Here is a 19,473-nt window from a genome sequence, read left to right on the forward strand (position 1 = left end):
AAGCCATCTGCTACACTGAAACCACAACAAATCAAAAATCAAAAGCCAAAAATAATTCATAAGCAATAGTGACCAATAGCTAGCACTAACAAATGCCATTACATTCCATTCAGCACTAACCAATAAAACAAAAAAAGGGAGAAAAGAAATGGCACTCACCATAGCACAAGTGGATCAAAACTGGTTGCTTTTGGAAGCTGAAAGAAGTCTACCTTTTCCAGGCACAGACAAAGACAATGTGGTGGGTTCCTATACGTTGAGAGAGTTGAAGATGAAATGAAACAAAAACAATTGGGAAATGGAGTTTCCAACCCTTCATTGTCATCGGCCTTTCTAGTTGGTCTTCTAGTTCCTTCAATCTCTCGCTCACCCTTCAAAAGAGGTCCCCAAACACAATATATTTAATATCAAAAGTTCAAAACTGTTATAGGTTGGGGCTTCTTGCCTCTTTCTACTTTGATTTGTTCGTTTGTGTTTTTTTTTTTTTACCAAGAAGTTTCTAATGTCTATATCTCAAAATAGTAAACCCTCCAACAACTTGGTAATTAATTAGCAATCTTTACATGGCACAGGCTTGGAAAAAGAGGGTTACCAGATTAATTAGTCTCTTTGATAAGTCACTCTTGAATTGGGACTTCATAGAATTGAGTGAGAGAGAAGGGGAGAGAGAGAGACATGAAATCATAAGTGGCTTTGTACAGTTGGCTTGCACAGCTTGTCTTAGGGGACCCCTACTAGCAGCCTTTCAGGACCAAATGTGTTGCTTGCAAAGCTCGAAGAGATACACTTCACATGATTAACACATTTCTTTTGTCAAATGCTAGTACTTTCGTAATAATTAAATAAGTGAATTAATAACATCACGTGACGATATTACGTAGATAATTCATAATTAAGTAAGTGAATTAGTAACATCATATGACAATATTTAAGTAAATGAATTAGTAACATCATATGACAATATTACGTCGACAATTTCATGATGATGATGACGATGTATGTATCCAATATGCAGAAGGTGTTGGGTGGGCAACAGGTTGGGGGAATGAACAGTCTGGATGGCAGAGGTCCACCTGATTTCCTTATAATAGTTTGCTTTTGCCCATTCAACTGACGTGGAATTGGGGCATGCACATTTTGGCCAACCTCACACCACAACCCTACAAAATTGTTATTAATGGTGAATTGGCTGCATTTGCTTTCAGGTCGTGCAAAAATATGCAGAGCACTGGTTTGGTTTGTGTCAGTTGGAAAACTAGTGGATACCCACATTGGGAACCACAACTACCAGGCGTTTAGCCAACAACACTTGTATCATAATTAGAATCTTAATTAGTTTGCATTTCGTGTCCAACCGGGTTCAAGTTGGTCCATTTTCAATCGCTTGAACCTTGACCTCTCTCCTCTCACACTCTTTCACCAAAGCAATAATTGAGTACCAAATGTTACATGCTGTAGTTTTCCTTGAGCAATTAGCAGTATTTCCTCTTTTTGCTTTTTGACCTGCTGCTTTCTCATCAAGTGTTACGCCTTGTTGATTTTGTTAAACAATATCTATTCAAGGCCAACATGGTCTAACTTGCAAATAAGAGGTCACTATCGCTTGCACTGAAAAAAACAATACCTATTTAAGTTTCAACTTTTGGAGTTTTGAGATCCAATATGTGATTAGAATTTTACTGCATCTGCTAGTTATCCAAAGTGCGGTTTGTAGTTGCTGTTGGAAAAGTTCTGCAGGCCAGGAATGGTCTTGGCTTGGCCTAGCTTGGGCTTCAAACTTGAAAATATCAAAAAACAAAAGCAGAAAATATGTTGTTAATTGCAAAGATACAAAAGGATGAGGTGGAGATGCAGGGTATCGAACCCTGTACCTCTCGCATGCAAAGCGAGCGCTCTACCATTTGAGCTACATCCCCATTTGATATGTCATTGACAATATAATGTTTATATATATATATATATTAGTGTGTTAATATTTCGTCCTAGGAATTGGGCCTCGAAAGGCAGTGGCAGTGTTTTTAAATGTTTGATAGTAAATGGGCCGGTCTAGCCCAGAGCGTTTCAAGTTTTGAAAAACCGGTCGACTCGGAAGGGACCAATCCAGATCAGTTGTGCGGGGACGCTGGATAAGGCAAAAGGCAGAAAAACCTCATCTTCGTCTTTGGGGATAACACAGAAAGAAAGAACTGAAGACGAAGAAGAAGAAGAAGAAGGCGGCAAAAGAATGGCTTCAATAACAGCAATGTCATTGTCACCTTGCCTTTCAAGTAGAGGCATACAGCAAGCCTCCACACCTTCTGCTTCTCTTACATTCCTCACTGGGTCAAGAACCAGGAAGAGCTCTGTGTCTCTCAACGCTGCCACTCCTCGTTCTTCGTTGCTTCACTGCTCCTTCGTCCCTTCATCCTCTCTCTCTTTCCCTTCCTCGTTTTCAGGTAACAAAGTTTGATGCTTGAATTACTTGGTTTCTCTTTTTGCCCAAGATTGTGAATTGATGCAAATTTTGTTGAAATTTCACTATTAAGTTCAAATTGTGGGATTTTTTGTGTCCTAACTTGTGATGGGTCTTCTTAGTTTATGAATTTGGACAGACATTGGCATTCCTCTGTTCGTTTGAAATTTTGTTGATTTTTGGTTTGGTCAGACACTCTAAGCTTCATGAACGGAAGTTTCTTGCTTATAGGCTTAAAATTAGAGCAGTATTGCTTAGTAAAGCAACATAAGTAGTTCAATTGGCAATCAAAATATGCCATGCAGCTTAGTGAATTAGAGAAAGGAATGGTTAGACATTTTGGTAGGTTTTTCTAGATGAATATATGAGTACTTTGTTGGTCTCTCAGGATACCAATATTGCATTTGTAATGTAGTGATTATAAATGATAATACGATGTCATTTTCCTCCTAGGAAAGGCCTTGATCTAAAATTGATTTTTTTCAACTTGAAGGTTTATCTCTTGGGTTGGATTTGAGTTCTACTATTGGGGTTGGAAGAAGAAGAGGCTCTGGCTTAGTGGTGAGGGCTGGGAAGGCTGCTCTGTGTCTAACCAAGAGAAATAGGTCCCGGAAATCTTTGGCTCGAACTCATGGCTTCCGCAGACGCATGAGAACCACTGGTGGTAGAGCAATGTTGAAGCGCCGACGTGCTAAGGGACGGAAGATCCTCTGCACGAAGACCAATCCCAACAGTGGAAAACGTGCCTGATTGTGTCTTTTTCGCATCCAGTTTATCAGGTAAATGAAATGAAATGTAATGATGTCTACTAGCTGGTTCTTGTGAACATTGGCAGAATTTCAAACTTATTTCACATGATATCCCTTCTGTATTGTTTCAATCAGAAAGGCTTTTGTTTGTCCGAGCCCATTTTGCATATTCACTGTGTCCTGTTAATTTTATTGTCTGAATTCATTCTTAGTTATGCCAATAAATGTATCAGAACCCAAATGGAAGGCTCACTCTTAATAGGGGCTCCAAAAACCTGGTGATTGCTTGTAATGCCATATTGTTTTGTTGTTACACTTCACACGTATGTGCAGATCTTGTCAAGAGTACATTAGCTAGTACAAGATGGGGCATTTTCACAACCAATAATAGTAATTCTGCATAAATATGAAAAAGGAGAATCTGGTAGTCTTGGGTTCGGTCTACAGCTATAGGTGAAGTCGACAAGATTTTATAGTTACATGACAATAAGCATATAATTCAGAAAGCCTTGTTGATGGAAAGCTTTCTGAGCAAGGCCACAAACACCTTCTGGGGCATCCTCATGCCGAGAGACTTCTCCTGTGGCGGCAATGGCAACGCAGGTTGGGCGGATACAGCCTTGTGTTGGTCGATTTCGCTATTGGGAGGCACCTCTCTTCATGACCAGAAGTTCCATCCAGACTCTGGTATGGGTAACTGTCTTCAGTGCATTGCTAGGTGGATCAGTCGGGCCATACTTTTGCATATTAGCCTTCTTTATCCTTTGTTTTTCTTAGTTATTTTCAACAAGAAAAAAGCCGTACCTACCAACATATGCAACATCATCGTACAAAAAAACTGTCATCAAACATTGAATAATGACATGACAATAAGCTAACATACATAATTCACAAAGCCTGGCTGGTCTGGCCCTGGCCCTAGTCCCGGTCCCTCCTACTACTTATTCGAGATAATTAAGGACGACTATACTCTTCTAAGCCGACTTAGCCGAGTGAGCGTGATAGGGCAAAGAAGTCTTAACCTAGAATATGACTTAGATGAGTCAAATCAAACAGCAAATAATAAAACAAAATTATACAATATTTGTCCATTCAAATAGTATCGAGGGTTTATATAGAAGATGATCAGCATATGTTTGCATGTGTACTGCACACAGTGATGATGTAAGTGGCCGAATTGGGAAGGGAACTAAATTCCAGGCACGTTCCTTCTAGAAGTTGATATGTTGTCTTGTGGAAAATTAAGAAGTCCAACTTGAGCATGCAGCCAAGTCCTAACAATTTGTGAATTCTTAATTCGCTACCGTGTTGGTCTAGAATTGTGGATTAATTTGGTCATCAAACTTTCACATCGAGCTAGCACAATCCAATCCTTGATGTGAATTTGATGTTCAAGAATGCTAAATCGTTGCAGTTGCTGTCTAACTCAGATTTGCAAAACTAGTGGTGCTGCAATGCAAGCTTCCAACGTTCATTTTGTTGCAAATGGTAGGCTCTAAAGGGATGATGATGTGTGTAGAGGATTTCAATTATATTGAACTAATATCATGACCTTGAAAAGAAAAGAAAAAAACTAGTATCACGACTGATGTTTGATGAATTTATAAATATTTGGAGTGGACTTATTACATTATACACCAATTTTTGAATACCAACTTATGCAGTAGTGTTATTTATCGCATTACATATTACTTATTATATCAATCTAATGCACTACATACATAGATTACTAAGTAAAAGGACACAAAAACACACTTTTAACAAGGGCTCCAGAGAAACCTGGCGACTAATTGCATGTATTAAGCCGATACGGGCATTTTCACAGCCAATCATTAATGATAATACACTCACTTAGATATGGATTCTATAGCCTATATAAATATATATAGATTACGCAGTCGGATAGCTAGCCAGCTGAGCAAGGCCACAGACACCTTCCTCAATGAGACTTGATTTGTTATTTTTTTCTATTCGGCAAAGACCAATGAGACTTTTGAGGTCTTCCCTGCCAAATGGGAAAAAACCAGAGAAAAAAGAGACTTGATTTGTTATTTTTTTCTATTCGGCAAAGACCAATGAGACTTTTGAGGTCGTCGGTCCTGTAATCCATCGTAATTTATGCATAATAAGACTTTGGGCAGTTTGGCGGAATGAATAGGAGTACAAGTAGTAACCCATGTTATTAGTTCTTGAGTCTCAATTTCATCAAGTAGAGGAATTATATAGAACATTAAACCATATTACTTCCGGAGTTGTTGATTTAAAAATGCACGTTTTATTTATCGCATTACATATTACGTATGCTATATCAATCTAATGCACTATGTAAGTAGTTTACTACGTAAAAGGGCACAAAAACACACTTTTAACAAGGGCTCCAGAGAAACCTGACGACTAATTGCATGTATTAATTAATGCCATTTCCTTATAATATTATTTGTTATTTAGAACATATCTTGCACATGGGATATTAATTTAAAATTTTAATTTTCAAAGCCATTGATTATACATTCACTTCGATATGGATTTCACAGCCAATCATTAATGATAATACACTCACTTAGATATGGATTCTATAGCCTAGCTATATAAATATATATAGATTATGCAGTGGGATAACTAGCCAGCCGAGCAAGGCCACAGACACCTTCTGGGGCACCAGCATCCCTAAGAATTTTCATATAGCCATTTTCACCCACCCCATTGATTCTTGAGTAAATCATAATGTATGAAAAGAGTTTTAGCTAAGCATGGCCAGTTTGGAAATGCTTTTAGGTAATCAAACAAAAGCGTGTTTTTGCGTTGTTTGACATTAAATAAATAAAAATAAAAAAAAGTGCTAATTGCCTATAAAAGTAGTTCCAATTACTTTTTTCAACCATAAAGATAAAGCACTTGAATTTTTAATAAAATTTACATATGCTTATAAGAAAAATATTTATCATCAGAAGTGCTTCCTAAACAAATATTCTATATACTTTCTACAAAAGCATTTTTCAAATAAAATTAAGTGACCAGAGTTTTAAGGCTCAAAATCAACAAGGCCCACATCTACAAGTACTGACCATATTGAGTTTCAATTATACGAAACAATTAAATTAACCCATTACCTTTTGCGTTGTTAATGCAAAAATGTATGCGCACCAAAAAAATCTTATTATTAGTTAAATTTCTCGAGGTGATCATCAAAGAGGATATGTAGGCACAAAATCTTAGTGTGCTTTGTACAACATTACTCAATTGTGGAACTGAATATGGAAAAACAGCAGCTTTTATTATACCACTACCAAGTTTAGATTACAATGCCATTACTCAAGCTGCTCAATACATATGCAGCCATATGCCAAGGGAGGGTTATACAACTGGATAGGAAGCATACATGGCAATGCGACAAAGCCCTTCTGGAAAACCAACATCTTTGCGCAATCTCATGTAGCCACCCTCACCCCAGTTCGCTCCCCATGAATTCTTGACCCACCAATACTTAATGCCATCTTCATTTTCACCAAAACCAACGACTGTAACACCACGGTCAAGTGATCCCACAACCTCCAGAAAAGATCCCACTGGAGTAATGTCGGAAGGCATCGAGCACATTACCAGTTTCGCAACCTTGGTTGGCGTCATTTTTGGAACAGTCCACTAGTTGTTTGTATGTTATATAACTAATTAATGATCACAAAATAATGTTCAGTGCATGTGATATAACTAATTAGTTTTGGTAGGGACCTTTGAGTTTTGGTGCTCATCTTACCACATACACCTTGGAATTTTATGGGGGTGACAGCTCCTTCGTTCCTCCTGTCAATGGTTGGTGGAACATCAGTCAGGTTTTCGTTCCAGAAAGAACTATTTTTGAATGAGCTTGTGGGTTTGTATCCAGTATGAAACATGGTGAATTCTTCATCTGTAAGGTCTGAGAATTCGTTGAGGCCTAACTTGTAAGTGTGATTCGCTTCCTTATTAAACTTTTTGATGAATTCCACATTTTCCTTGAATATCTTGAAACACCTTTACTTTTCTGCATATTTCATCGCCATTGAAGCTTCATCCAACGCGGTGGATGCGGCTTTTGATGCCCAAGTCCCCGAAACCCCTATGAACATGGAAATCATCAAGTAGAGGAATTATATAGAACATTAAACCATATAGGCATTTTCACAGCCATTGATAATACATTCACTTCGATATGGATTCCATAATAGCCTATATAAATATATATAGATTATGCAGTCGGATAGGAAGCATACTGAGCAAGGCCACAGACACCTTCTGGGGCACCAGCATCCCTAAGAATTTTCATATAGCCATTTTCACCCCAGCTTTCACCCCATTGATTCTTGAGTAACCAATACTTAATGCCGTCCTCAGTCATCCCGTACCCAACGACGGTAACAGCATGGGTCGTTTTCGTCCCACAATCTGTGGGCGAGAAGACCCCACTTTGGTAATTCATAAACTCCGCCCCGGAACCATCGATGATTATTGAGACTGGCTGCCTGGACACAGCCTTGAGTAGGTCTTCTTCACTATTTTCAGGCACCTTTTCATAACCAGTGATCTGGACAGCAGGCTGATTAGCGTTACATGTTCCCTCCACAGCCTGGTACGGGTAGTTTTCTTCGCTGGCAATTCCTCCGTTTTGTTGGATGTATTGAAAGGAACTAGTCATGAAACCACCATCGCAGCCTTTGTTGCCATAGCTGCTGGTACAGTCCAGAAGTTGTTGCTCGGACAGTGAGATCAGTTCCCCAGTTTGGATTTGGTTAATCCCTTCCACTGCTGCCACTGCAGAAAATGCCCAGCAACAGCCTACATATATAATACAAAAACAAAAACATCAATACTTAGTAAAGAATATGGATGAGTTAAGAAGGTAATTAATATAAGGAAGGTGGATCTCTTAATTACCACAGCGTAATTGATTCTTTATGGGGGTGACAGCTCCTTTCTCCCTCCAGTCAATGCTAGGCGGAACATCAGTCGGGCTGAGGTCTTTGTACCTGAAAGATATGTTTGCGGATGAGGTTGATTCAGTGGCCCTTTTGTATCCAGTACGCTGCCGGAGGAATTCTTCATCGCTCAAATCAGAATGTTCATTCAGTCCTAACTTGTAAGTCTTGTTCCCTTCAGAGTTGAACTGCTCCACAAACTGCAAGTTCTTCTTGAATATGGCGAAACGCCTTTCCTTCTCTGCATTGTCCTCATAAACACGGTCATACTTTGTCATCCATTGATCATGTTTTGCAGCAAAGGAAGCTTCGGACAGTGTGCGGGATGTGGCTTGAGATGCCAAAGTCCCCAAGACGATGAATATGGCAATGACCACAAGGTTTTTCTCAAGAGCCATTGTTCGCAAAGTAATATTGGCTTAGGTTTTAAGTAGTGATATTGGAAAGCTTAGCTAGCTGTGAAGAAGCAAAGCATACGATCGTGGGTTTATATAGAGGATGATCAGCGTGTTTGCATGTGAACACAGTGTTCATGTTATTAGCGGAATTGGGAAGGCAGCGAAATTTCCAGGCACGTACGTAGCCGAATACTATTAAGTTGATATTTTGTTTTGTTTGTGGAAAATTGACGCATAGTAATGAAGGCATAATAGTAAGTCACAGGGGTGGCCCTGAGGGTGTGCAAGTGGTGCCACCGCACAGGGCCCTGATTTTTAGGGGCCCCAATTTTTTATGTATATAATATATGTAGAGTCTACTATTTTCACCCACTGTCCTATTTTTCAACCCACCTTATTTTAAAAAATTTAAAGGCAAATTTATCCCTTTGTAAACGACTTCTAAAACCCTAAAAATAAATTTTAAAAATAAAATAAATTTTTTCTTTTAACTCTCCATATTCTTTCCATCTTCCTGACCTCAACAAATTTAGCGAGCACTGATCTACCCATCCCAATCCTTTGAAAAGTAAAAAAAAAAAAAAAAATCAAATCAAATTCTCAACTCCACCTTTAATATTGTGGCTGGGTTGGTGGGTGTTGATAATAGAGGCCAAATTGTCCTTTAATTTTATTCTATTTAAAAGATTTTTTAGTCTGATTAACCCACATGCGGGTCCTTATTCCATATAACATCACTTCAATTAAAATCCATTGTAGTCTTGTTGGTCGTGTGTTGTTGTGGTGGTGGTGTCGTGGTCGTGAAGCCACCAGCACTGCTAAGGGGTTGATGAGAATATTAATATGGTAGGGTAAGGTCGTGATGTTGAAAACACACGAAGAAGATGAAGAATTTTTTTTTTTTTTGGGTTAAAATTTTTATGTTTTTAACTTGGAGTTGATGGTGTTTGGTTGAATTAATAATTAAAGGGTATTTTAGGAATAATGGTGGGTGGAAAAGTAGGATTTTATTTTTTCAAATTTACATAGTGGGTGAGAAAATAGGACAGGTGGGTGGAAATAGCAACACTCCATATGTATAACAAATGTTATATATATACAGAGTGAGCAAATTGTTGACACAAGACGTTTCTAGTTGTGTTGGTTTGTTGGGCCTCAACTTCTATTGAGGGCTCGACTTCAAAACTTGCTTGTGTTAAAGGCTTGTCCGATGTCAACACCAACATTCAATATCCAATCTAGTTTCACAACCACAAACTGAAATAATAAATACTCGATCACAAGGAATTAGTCAGTAATTATGCTCAGATATTCATTTTCGCAAAAATAATGCATCCAACTAAGTCAACCAAAATAATTGCATCAAATTAATGATGGTGGAATTAGTCAGTAATTATGCTCAGATATTCATTTTCGCAAAAATAATGCATCCAACTAAGTCAACCAAAATAATTGCATCAAATTAATGATGGTCTTGGAATATTGATACAAAATAAATTAGGTGTTAAAAAATATTTAATATCTGAATATGATCTATGATGACAAAGACTCATCGTCACAATCATTGTGATTATTCAAAAGATGTAACATCTCTGACCCAATTTAATCGATTTAATCCCATTTAATTCTTTTGTGAAATTTCAATTTTGTCCTTGGGAATAGGGGTACTTTGGTCACTTTAAGAAAAAAAAACATTCATTGTATGGCATTACGTAATGGTGTAAGTTTGTGTTAGCTTATGTGAGGCCCTAATTTAAGGTTCGCACAGGGCCTTCAAAATCTCAAGACCGGCCCTGGTAAGTCATGGAGGCATAATTGGCGCAAATCATCATTCACCCGACGTCTATGGAGGTACAATTGGAGCAAATCATAATGTATGAAAAGAGTCTTAGCTAAGCATGGCCAGTTTGGAAATGCTTTTAGATAATAGAAAAGTTGATATATATCCAAATTCCCATCCAGAAGTTGGGTTTAATCCTCGGATTTTGTGACTTTGATACAAGTCCTTTGACTTTTGTGCCACATAGGATTACATTCTTTTTAAATATTGTATGATGTGATCTTTTTATTTTTATATTTTTAAAATCACTTTTGGTTCCAATATTGCCCATTATCTTAGATTACTTACCTTAATGAGATAATTAGCCAATATTATATTTCTTTCCTTATCCAATTTACCCTTGAGCACATAAAATGTAAGAAATAATGAAGTTATTAATTGCAGCAAATTTTTATGGTGATTTTATAATAAATTACTAAATTTATGGTAAGTAAAGCACCTAATTAGGAAGACTTTTTTTTTTTAAATGTTATACATTGACATAAGAAAGAAATAATGGAGTGAGTTTAGTGCTCAAAGGAAGCCAAACACTCGTTAAAATAGATGAGAAAATAATTGAGATTCAGAGTTGGGGTTCATCCCAAGGCACAAATGACCGCTGAAGCATGGTCTAATATCCATTTGCTATGCAGTCATAGTATCGACTTTTTCTTTTTCTTATTCTTTTTCTTTTATTATTATTATTATTATTATTATTTTATGTTGAATATATGCTCAACTTTGAATCAGGTTCAGTTATTTTGTTCTTTATAGTTGTTCTTTTAAGTATGGTATACCTGAGATATAGGTAATACATTTTTTTGATATATTTTTCTTCATATTATATATATATATATCTAAATTATAGGTAACAGAAAAGTTATTAATTGACTTGTGTTTGTGTTTTTACATACATGAGATATAGGTACCACACTTTTTTGCCTTTTTGTTTATGAATCTAAGTTATAGGTAACATACGCTTTACCACTTATCTTTTTTATGTATCAGAGATATAGGTAGCATATATTGTCTGACTTATGTTTTTGTGCACCTAAGTTATAGGTAATTTACTATTCTGCTTGTTTATTTTTCCACCTTACTTATAGGTAAGATGTTTTGTGGTTTGTTCAGCCTATGATGTAGATATATTATCCCATGGTATAGATATATTGTCCTATTGTCCATCGCATAGGTATAATATGAGGGTCTTACTTTTATTGATTAAATGGTATATATTAGGTAAATATTATCAAGGAAAGAATTCAAAATTCAATTACAAGGAAATTATGCATTAAATTTAGATTTTCAATATGTTTTTCTTATCTATCTCAAAGGGTAAAATCGATACAACAAAAAAAGTAAATAAAGTCAAAGGACCTACATCTAAAACTAAAAACGCGTGGACTAAATCCAATACTAGCTAATTGTTTTGGACATAGATCGAAGAACCCTTTTAGATAATCAAACAAAAGCGCGTTTTTGCATTGTCTGACATAAAATTAAAAATAAATAAATAAATAAAGTGCTAATTGCCTATAAAACTAGTTCCAATTACTTCTTTCACCATAAAGATAAAAGCACTTGAATTTTTAATAAAATTTACATTTTCTTATAATAAAAATATTTATCATAAGAAGTGCTTCCTAAACAAATATTCTATATACTTTCTACAAAAGCATTTTTCAAATAAAATTAAGTGACCAGAGTTGTAAGGCTCAAAATCAACAAGGCCCACGTCTACAAGTGCTGACCATATTATTAGTTCTTGAGTTTCAATTATACGAAACAATTAAATTAACCCATTACTTTTTGTGTTGTTAATGCAAAAATGTATGCGCACCAAAAAAATCTTATTAGTAGTTAAATTTCTCGAGGTGATCATCAAAGAGGATGTAGGCACAAAATCTTAGTGTGCTTTGTACAACACTACGTACTCAATTGTGGAACTGAATATGGAAAAACAGCAGCTTTATTATACCACTACCAATTTTTGATTGCAATGCCATTACTCGAGCTGTTCAATACATATGCAGCCATATGCCAAGGGAGGGTTATCCAACTGGATAAGAAGCATACATGGCAATGCCACAAAGATCTTCTGGAAAACCAACATCTTTGCGCAATCTCATGTAGCCACCCTCACCCCAGTTCGCTCCCCATGAATTCTTTACCAACCAATACTTAATGCCCTCTTCATTTTCGTCAAAGGCAACGATTGTAACACCATGGTCAAGTGATCCCACAACCTCCAGAAAAGACCCCACTGGAGTAATGTCGGAATGTCATTCCTCTGCCTGCAACTGCAGCTGTGACCGATTGCATCGAAGCAGTCTTCTGCAGTGCCTCCTCCCTGTCAGATGGCACAGATTAGTAGCCCGCAATACAGGCAGCAATGTTATTTTTCTTCTCAATGTCACATGTTTTATTATTTCCTATGTATTGGTAACTTGTTTCACTGGTGATACCGTTTGTTTGTATGTAATCGAAGGCATCGAGCACATTACCAGTTTCGCAACCTTGGTTGGCGTCATTTTTGGAACAGTCCACTAGTTATATAACTAATTAAGCAGCTTGAGATCAAGCTTTACCAGTTTTGATTTGTGTAGGGAGCTTTGAGTGCATGTGCATGTGCATGTTATATAACTAATTAATGATAAAAAAATAATGTTCATGTGCATGTTATATAACTAACTAGTTTTGGTAGGGAGCTTTGAGTTTTGGTGCTCATCTTACCACATACCCCTTGGAATTTTTGTTGGAATTAATGTACTTCCTTCATTCTCTAGAATATCTCTATTTATTGCAGCAGCTGTAGCTGTCCTTAATTAATTTGGTAGAGTTCCTATGCAATGTATTTTAGGTTCTCTAGGAAGTATTCTCTTATCATTGTAAACAGAAGCTAAGTGAATCCGAATACAAAGAGCTCTGTTGAAGCAACTCATATTTCCAGCACCTCATTTTCCATCACAAAACCAACAACTGGTATCAGAGCAGTGTTCGATCATATCTGGGCGCTGAAATCAATTCTAGAAGATGTCATTAGGAGCCAAAGAAGGTCCATTAGTCCTACTCTATTCTCCCAATCTTTGGAGGTGATAATTATTGTTGGTTTTTGGTATATTAAAAAACGTTTATGCAGAAGAGAGAAGAAAAACCAGAGAGAATGAGAAAATGTTCTGTATTTTTCTATATCCAGGTCTGAGCAAAAACCTGCTCTCATATACATGACATAAGATGCCAAAATCAGGATCCTATATTTTAGGATACAAGGACTCATCTCCTACCATTCATAATGATTGGAGGCTACGATTCTTACACCTAGGCTAGAGTCTGTTAACATAGTACAGCTAAGAAACAGACAAAAAAACCAGCTGTAGAAATTATCCCAAAATAGCTAGAGTAGCTAACGGCTACTTCCCAAAAAGGAAAGTTCTTCAATTCTTCATTCTTCTCAGGAACAATCTGCAGGATTGTCATCTGCAGTTTCTTATTAAGCTCAGTGAGTAGCTTAATTCTCAACAGCCTCTCCTAAGCTGCTTACTGGCTTAACTCCAAGTTTCAACCTTAGTTGATTAAATCTGCATCTTTAGGCAGTGCCTTTGTAAAAATATATGCAAGTTGTTCTTCACTTCTGCAGAATTTCATGTCAATCACTTCCTCTTGTAGAGCCTCCCTTATGAAATGATACCTCCTGTTTATGTGTCTAGTCCTTTGATGAAAAACTGGATTCTTGGCCATAGAAATTGCTGACATATTGTCACAGAAAAGAGGTGTTGCCTCAGTTTGCATTTCACCAAAATCATCAAGGACAAACCTTAACCAAATAGCCTGTCTTTGTTGCCTCGGATCTTTGAGACATACTCACTTCAGCTGTTGATAGTGCCCTTGTATTTTGTTTCACAGAGGCCCAAGAGAATGCTCCACTTCCAAAGCTGAATGCATAGCCAGAAGTGCTCCTGCTATCATCCTCACTACCTGCCCAATCTGCATCACAGAATCCAATGAGAATTGCAGACTTATCCTTCACATACTCAATGCCATAGTTGAGAGTTCCTTGTACATATCTTAGGACCCTTCTTGGTAGGACTAGTCATAAACCTTGACAGCAAACTGGCAGCATACATCAAATCTGGTCTAGTTGCTGTTAAGTATAGTAGACTTCCTACTATCTTTCTGTAGAGTCCTTCATCAGCTAAGTCACTTCCATCCACTTTCTTGAGTCTCTCACCAGTAGGCAATGGAATGGATACTGGTTTGCAATCTTCAAGCCCAAACTTCACAAGCAAGGATTTGGCATACTTGCTTTGATGAATGAAAACCCCTTGATCAGTTTGTAGTATTCCCATGCCCAAGAAGTGATGAAGGAGTCCAAGGTCTGACATTTCATATCTCTGCATCATCTCCCTTTTAAACTCAGCAAGCATCCTCTCACTGTTTCCAGTATAAACAATGTCATCAACATAGATTGAGACAATGATTAAACCTCATTCATTATCAGATCTAGTGTACAGAGTAGCTTCACTAATGCTTCTTTTGAACTTGCACATAGATAAATATGCATCAATCTCACTGTACCAGGCTCTAGGAGCCTGCTTAAGTCCATACAAGGCTTTTTTCAGCTTGTAAACCTTGTGACTTGCATTTTTCAGTTCAAAACCCTCAGGCTGCTCTACATATACTTCCTCATCAAGCACACCATTTAGGAATGCTGACTTGACATCTAACTGAAACAACTTCCATCCTTTTTGTGCTGCAAGAGCAATGAGAGTTCGAATTGTGTCTAACCTTGCAACTGGTGCAAAGGTTTCATTGTAGTCAATTCCAGGTTTCTGTGCATACCCTTTTGCTACAAGTCTGGCCTTATGTTTTTGAACTGTTCCATCCAAATTAAGCTTGGTTTTAAACACCCACTTCACACCTATAACAGGTTTATCTGCTGGTCTCTCAACCAATTCCCAGGTATTGTTCTTCTCTATCATTTCCAACTCAGCATTCATAGCTTCTTGCCAAGCTAAATCACCAGCTGCTTCTTGATAGTTCTCTGGTTCAATGATACACATGTGGCATCTTGCATATATGTCTTCCAGAGTTCTCAACTTCACTGGAGTAGAGCTAGGTGTAGAAGCTTGATTGTTATTTCCTACTGAAACACCAACAGTTGTGTTTGAGTGAGAGCTGCCACCATTATCAAACTGAGTTGTTTCAGTTTGTTCTTCACCAAATTCAGTTTCTATTTCATTTCCTCCAAGGTTGAATGGTATTGGAACAGATTCCTCTTGATCACTCTTCCAATTCCATGCCTTGTCCTCATTGAAAATTACACTCCTTGAGAGCACAATTTTTTTAGATTGCAAGTCATACACTCTGTAACCCTTTTCACAGCTTCCATATCCCATAAAAACTCCCTTTCTAGCCTTGTCATCAAACTTCTGCCTCAAGGGTGATGGAACATGAGTATAACAGATACAACCAAACACTTTCAGATGCTTGATTCCTGGCTTTCTTCCTGTGAATGCTTCAAATGGTGTTTTACTTAGCACAGATGTTGTAAAACATCTGTTTTGAAGATACAATTTGCTTCGCCCAAAAAATCACAGGGATTCCTTTCTCTGTCATCATGGATCTTGCCATCTCACATATTGTTCTATTTCTCCTCTCAGCAACTCCATTTTGCTGAGGAGAGTAGGCAATGGTTAATTGCCTCTCCATTCCCATGCTTGTACAGAATTCTTGAAACTCATGTGAGGTATATTCACCACCTCTATCACTCCTTAGTTTTTTCAAACTAAATCCACTTTGCAATTCAACAAAGGCTTTGAATTTCTTAAACACATTAAAGGTATCAGATTTGTTTATGAGAAAGTATACCCAGCACATTCTTGAAAAATCATCAATGAATGTGATGAAGTACCTATTTCCACCAATTGACTCATTTTGCATTGGTCCACACAATTCTGTGTGCACTAATTCCAGTGGATAGCTTGCTCTCCGTGCTCCCTCTTTGTCAAACTTCTCTCTGTGATGTTTTCCTGAAACACAACCTTCACACACATCCTTCATTTCGGTTAACACAGGTAGTCCAGCCACCATTTCCATCTGCTGCATTTTTTTCATGCTAACAAAATTCAAATGTCCAAGTCTTCTATGCCAGATCCAAGAATCTTCAATCACTGATGCTTTTCTAGCTGCAGCTGTCATGGATTCAAGTGAGAGAGGGAAGCATCTATTTCCTCCCATGACCACTTTAGCTACAACATTGTTGAGGCTGCCATCATCAAAAATAACTGCCATGTTACCCCCAAATAGGACATAGTAACCATGCTCCATCATTTGGCCTACACTCAATAGATTCTCATCCAAGCCCGGAACAAGCAACACTTCATGTATATACCTTCTCCCATGTTGAGTTTCAACTACTAGAGTGCCTTTTCCAGTTGCTTGTACAAGATCTCCAGTGCCCATTTTAACTTTGCAAGTCACAGTCCTGTCAATGTTTATTAACACAGACTCTTGAGAAGTCATGTGGTTGCTGCAGGCGCTGTCCACAAACCATACACTTCCATTTTTCACACTTGCAGAGTGGCAAGCATAGAACATGGTGCCTGTGATTACCTCTTCCTCCTTTGCACAGTTAGCCACCTGCTTGTTGCCTTCACAGTCTTTTGCAGTATGACCAAACCTATTACATTTTCCACATCTAGGTTTGCCTTTGTGCCTGCACACACCAAAATGATACTTTTGACAGACTTGGCATTGTGGTTTCACACTTCCTTGACTGCTGCTACCTTGCTTGTTCTGAGAATTAAAACTATTGTTCCAATTTCCTCCAGCATTGTTATTCCAGCTTGAGCCATTGTTATTTTGAGACCAATTTGATCCCTTTTTGTCTTGTCCCTGCCACTTTTGATTTGGTCTACTCTGTGAGCCCTTATTAGAGCCATGAACTTGGTTATTTCCAACCTTGAGACTACTAAAAGCTCTCTCAGTTCCAGCCACTTTATCTCTTTCATCATGCAGGTCTTCCCTTTTATCATAAACCTTGACAGATGCAATAACTTCTTCAACTCTAAGAACATCAAGATCTCGAGTTTCTTCAATGATAGACACAATGGACTTATATTTTCTACTTAGACTCATCAAAAGTTTTTGCACAATTCTTGTTTCAGTCACATCTTCACCAAGAGATTTCAGATTATTCACAGTTCCAAAAAATCTAGCCAAATAGCTATCTAAGCTTTCACCATCAGTCATTCTCATATACTCAAAATCTGCTCTAACAGCTTGAAGTTTTACAGCTCTTACCTTTTTATCTCCTCTGAACTCTCTCCTCAAGACATCCCAAGCTCCTTTTGCAGTCTTTTCATTTCTGATGCGAGGGAAGAGCTCATCAGTTAAGGCTCCTTGAATGAGACTCAGTGCCTTGGCATTTTTGATTATGTCTTCTCTGGAGATAGTAGGTGCTTCCGCTGGAATTTGCTCAGCTTCACTTCCTTCACCTCCAGAGTCTTCTTCCTCCTCAATAACTGGCTGAGGTTGTACTCCGACCTCAACTACATCCCATAGATCATGTGCTATGAGGATGGTCTCCATTTTGACAGCCCAAAAATCATAGTTTGCACCATCAAACTGTGGAGTTCGTAGATCTCCACCTGAAGAACCTGATCCCACCATTTTCCTAGTGAGTCTTAGTGAACCAAACAATAAAAGAGCAACCTTTATCCCTTTTGGGAATTTTTTCAGGAAAGCTCTCTCTCTCACACTCACGCCCCTCTCTGGATTGGACCGGAGCTCGATACCATGTTGGTTTTGGTATATTAAAAAGCGTTTATAAGAGAGAAGAAAAACCAGAGAGAATGAGAAAATGTTCTGTATTTTTCTATATCCAGTCTGAGCAAAAACCTGCTCTCATATACATGACATAAGATGCCAAAATCAGGATCCTATATTTTAGGATACAAGGACTCATCTCCTACCATTCATAATGATTGGAGGTACGATTCTTACACCTAGGCTAGAGTCTGTTAACATAGTACAGCTAAGAAACAGACAAAAAAACCAGCCGTAGAAATTATCCCAAAATAGCTAGAGTAGCTAACGGCTACTTCCCAAAAAGGAAAGTTCTTCAATTCTTCATTCTTCTTAGGAACAATCTGCAGGATTGTCATCTGCAGTTTCTTATTAAGCTCAGTGAGTAGCTTAATTCTCAACAATTATGATTTCTGGAAGGTGAAGATGAGAACTATACTACTGTCAGAAGGACTTTGGAGCTTCGTTGAAAGAGGGCTTCAAGAACCAGAGGATCTAAGTCAACTTCAGCAGAAGAGAGAAGTTGAGCGAAGTCATGAAAAATGCTAAGGCTCTCTCAAAGATTCAGAACGGAGTCACTTGGACATTTTTCCAAGAATCGCAAGATCTAAAACAACAAAAGAAGCCTGGGATACATTAGAAAAGGAGTTTCAATGTGGCAGCAAGGCCATAACAATCAAGCTATAGACTTTGCGCAAGGAATTCTATAATATGAAGATGAAAGAATCTGAATGCATCCAAGATTATGCCTCCAGACTAACTGAAATTGTGAATCAAATGAGAACACTTGGTGAGGAGATCTCTGACCAGAGGGTTGTTGAAAAAATACTGATCAGTTACCTGAAAAATATGATTCCATTGTTGCTGCTATTGAAGAGTGCAAGGACATCACCAGCTTATCAATTGAACAATTGATGGGTTCTTTAAAGTCTCACGAGCAGAGAAGGTTGACACGAAATAATCAATCTGTTGAGAGTGCTTTCCAATTAAAACTAAGTTTCAAATCTCAAAAGTCCTCCAAGAAAGACAATTCTAGAAATGACCAGCGAACGGGGGAGGAAAGAAGGTGGAAGAAAGGAGAATCCAACAAAAGAGATGATGACAGAAATCGCCCCGAATTCCTCGGAACCCGGGATGAATCCTGTGGAATTCCCGACATAACACCCATGTCGGGCTCACTTTTGAACTAAATGCTCTTTTCCGGAATTAAGGAAAAAGAGTACGAGACTTTTTGCCAAAATTTCAGAAAATTGAATGGTTCTTCCACAATCATGCTCTATATTTTTTTGTTAAATTT

General features: G+C 37.8%; 2 protein-coding genes and 1 non-coding gene across 5 annotated transcripts in view; 1 reads left to right on the forward strand and 2 right to left on the reverse strand.

The window, feature by feature from the left end:
* Positions 1–1,843: 1,843 nt before the first annotated feature.
* Positions 1,844–1,916, reverse strand: TRNAA-UGC (transfer RNA alanine (anticodon UGC)). Its single transcript has one exon. It is a non-coding gene; the product is annotated as a tRNA-Ala (tRNA).
* Positions 1,917–2,109: 193 nt separating this feature from the next.
* LOC148918447 (large ribosomal subunit protein bL34c-like) overlaps positions 2,110–19,473 on the forward strand; it is a 36,194-nt gene continuing 18,830 nt past the window's right edge. The window contains exons 1-3 of one of the 3 annotated variants that reach the window (XM_089049383.1): positions 2,110–2,435; positions 2,946–3,231; positions 3,535–3,951. In XM_089049383.1, coding sequence (XP_088905509.1) covers positions 2,225–2,435; positions 2,946–3,202 — 468 coding nt within the window. In that variant the 5' untranslated portion in view covers positions 2,110–2,224 and the 3' untranslated portion in view covers positions 3,203–3,231; positions 3,535–3,951. Of the gene's footprint in view, positions 2,436–2,945; positions 3,369–3,534; positions 3,952–19,473 lie in introns of those variants that run through there. The other 2 variants (XM_089049382.1, XM_089049381.1) reach the window with 2 other exon arrangements.
* Positions 7,313–8,608, reverse strand: LOC148918448 (senescence-specific cysteine protease SAG39-like). The gene is made up of 2 exons (XM_089049380.1): positions 8,113–8,608; positions 7,313–8,013 (listed from the first exon to the last, which is right to left on the reverse strand). Exons 1-2 carry the CDS (start codon positions 8,549–8,551, stop codon positions 7,427–7,429), a joined length of 1,026 nt encoding a protein of 341 aa, XP_088905506.1. The 5' UTR covers positions 8,552–8,608; the 3' UTR covers positions 7,313–7,426.

This window comes from Prunus mume, linkage group LG3 (assembly GCF_029339155.1).
Source record: "Prunus mume cultivar Tortuosa linkage group LG3, ASM2933915v1, whole genome shotgun sequence".
Classification (NCBI taxonomy): domain Eukaryota; kingdom Viridiplantae; phylum Streptophyta; class Magnoliopsida; order Rosales; family Rosaceae; genus Prunus; species Prunus mume.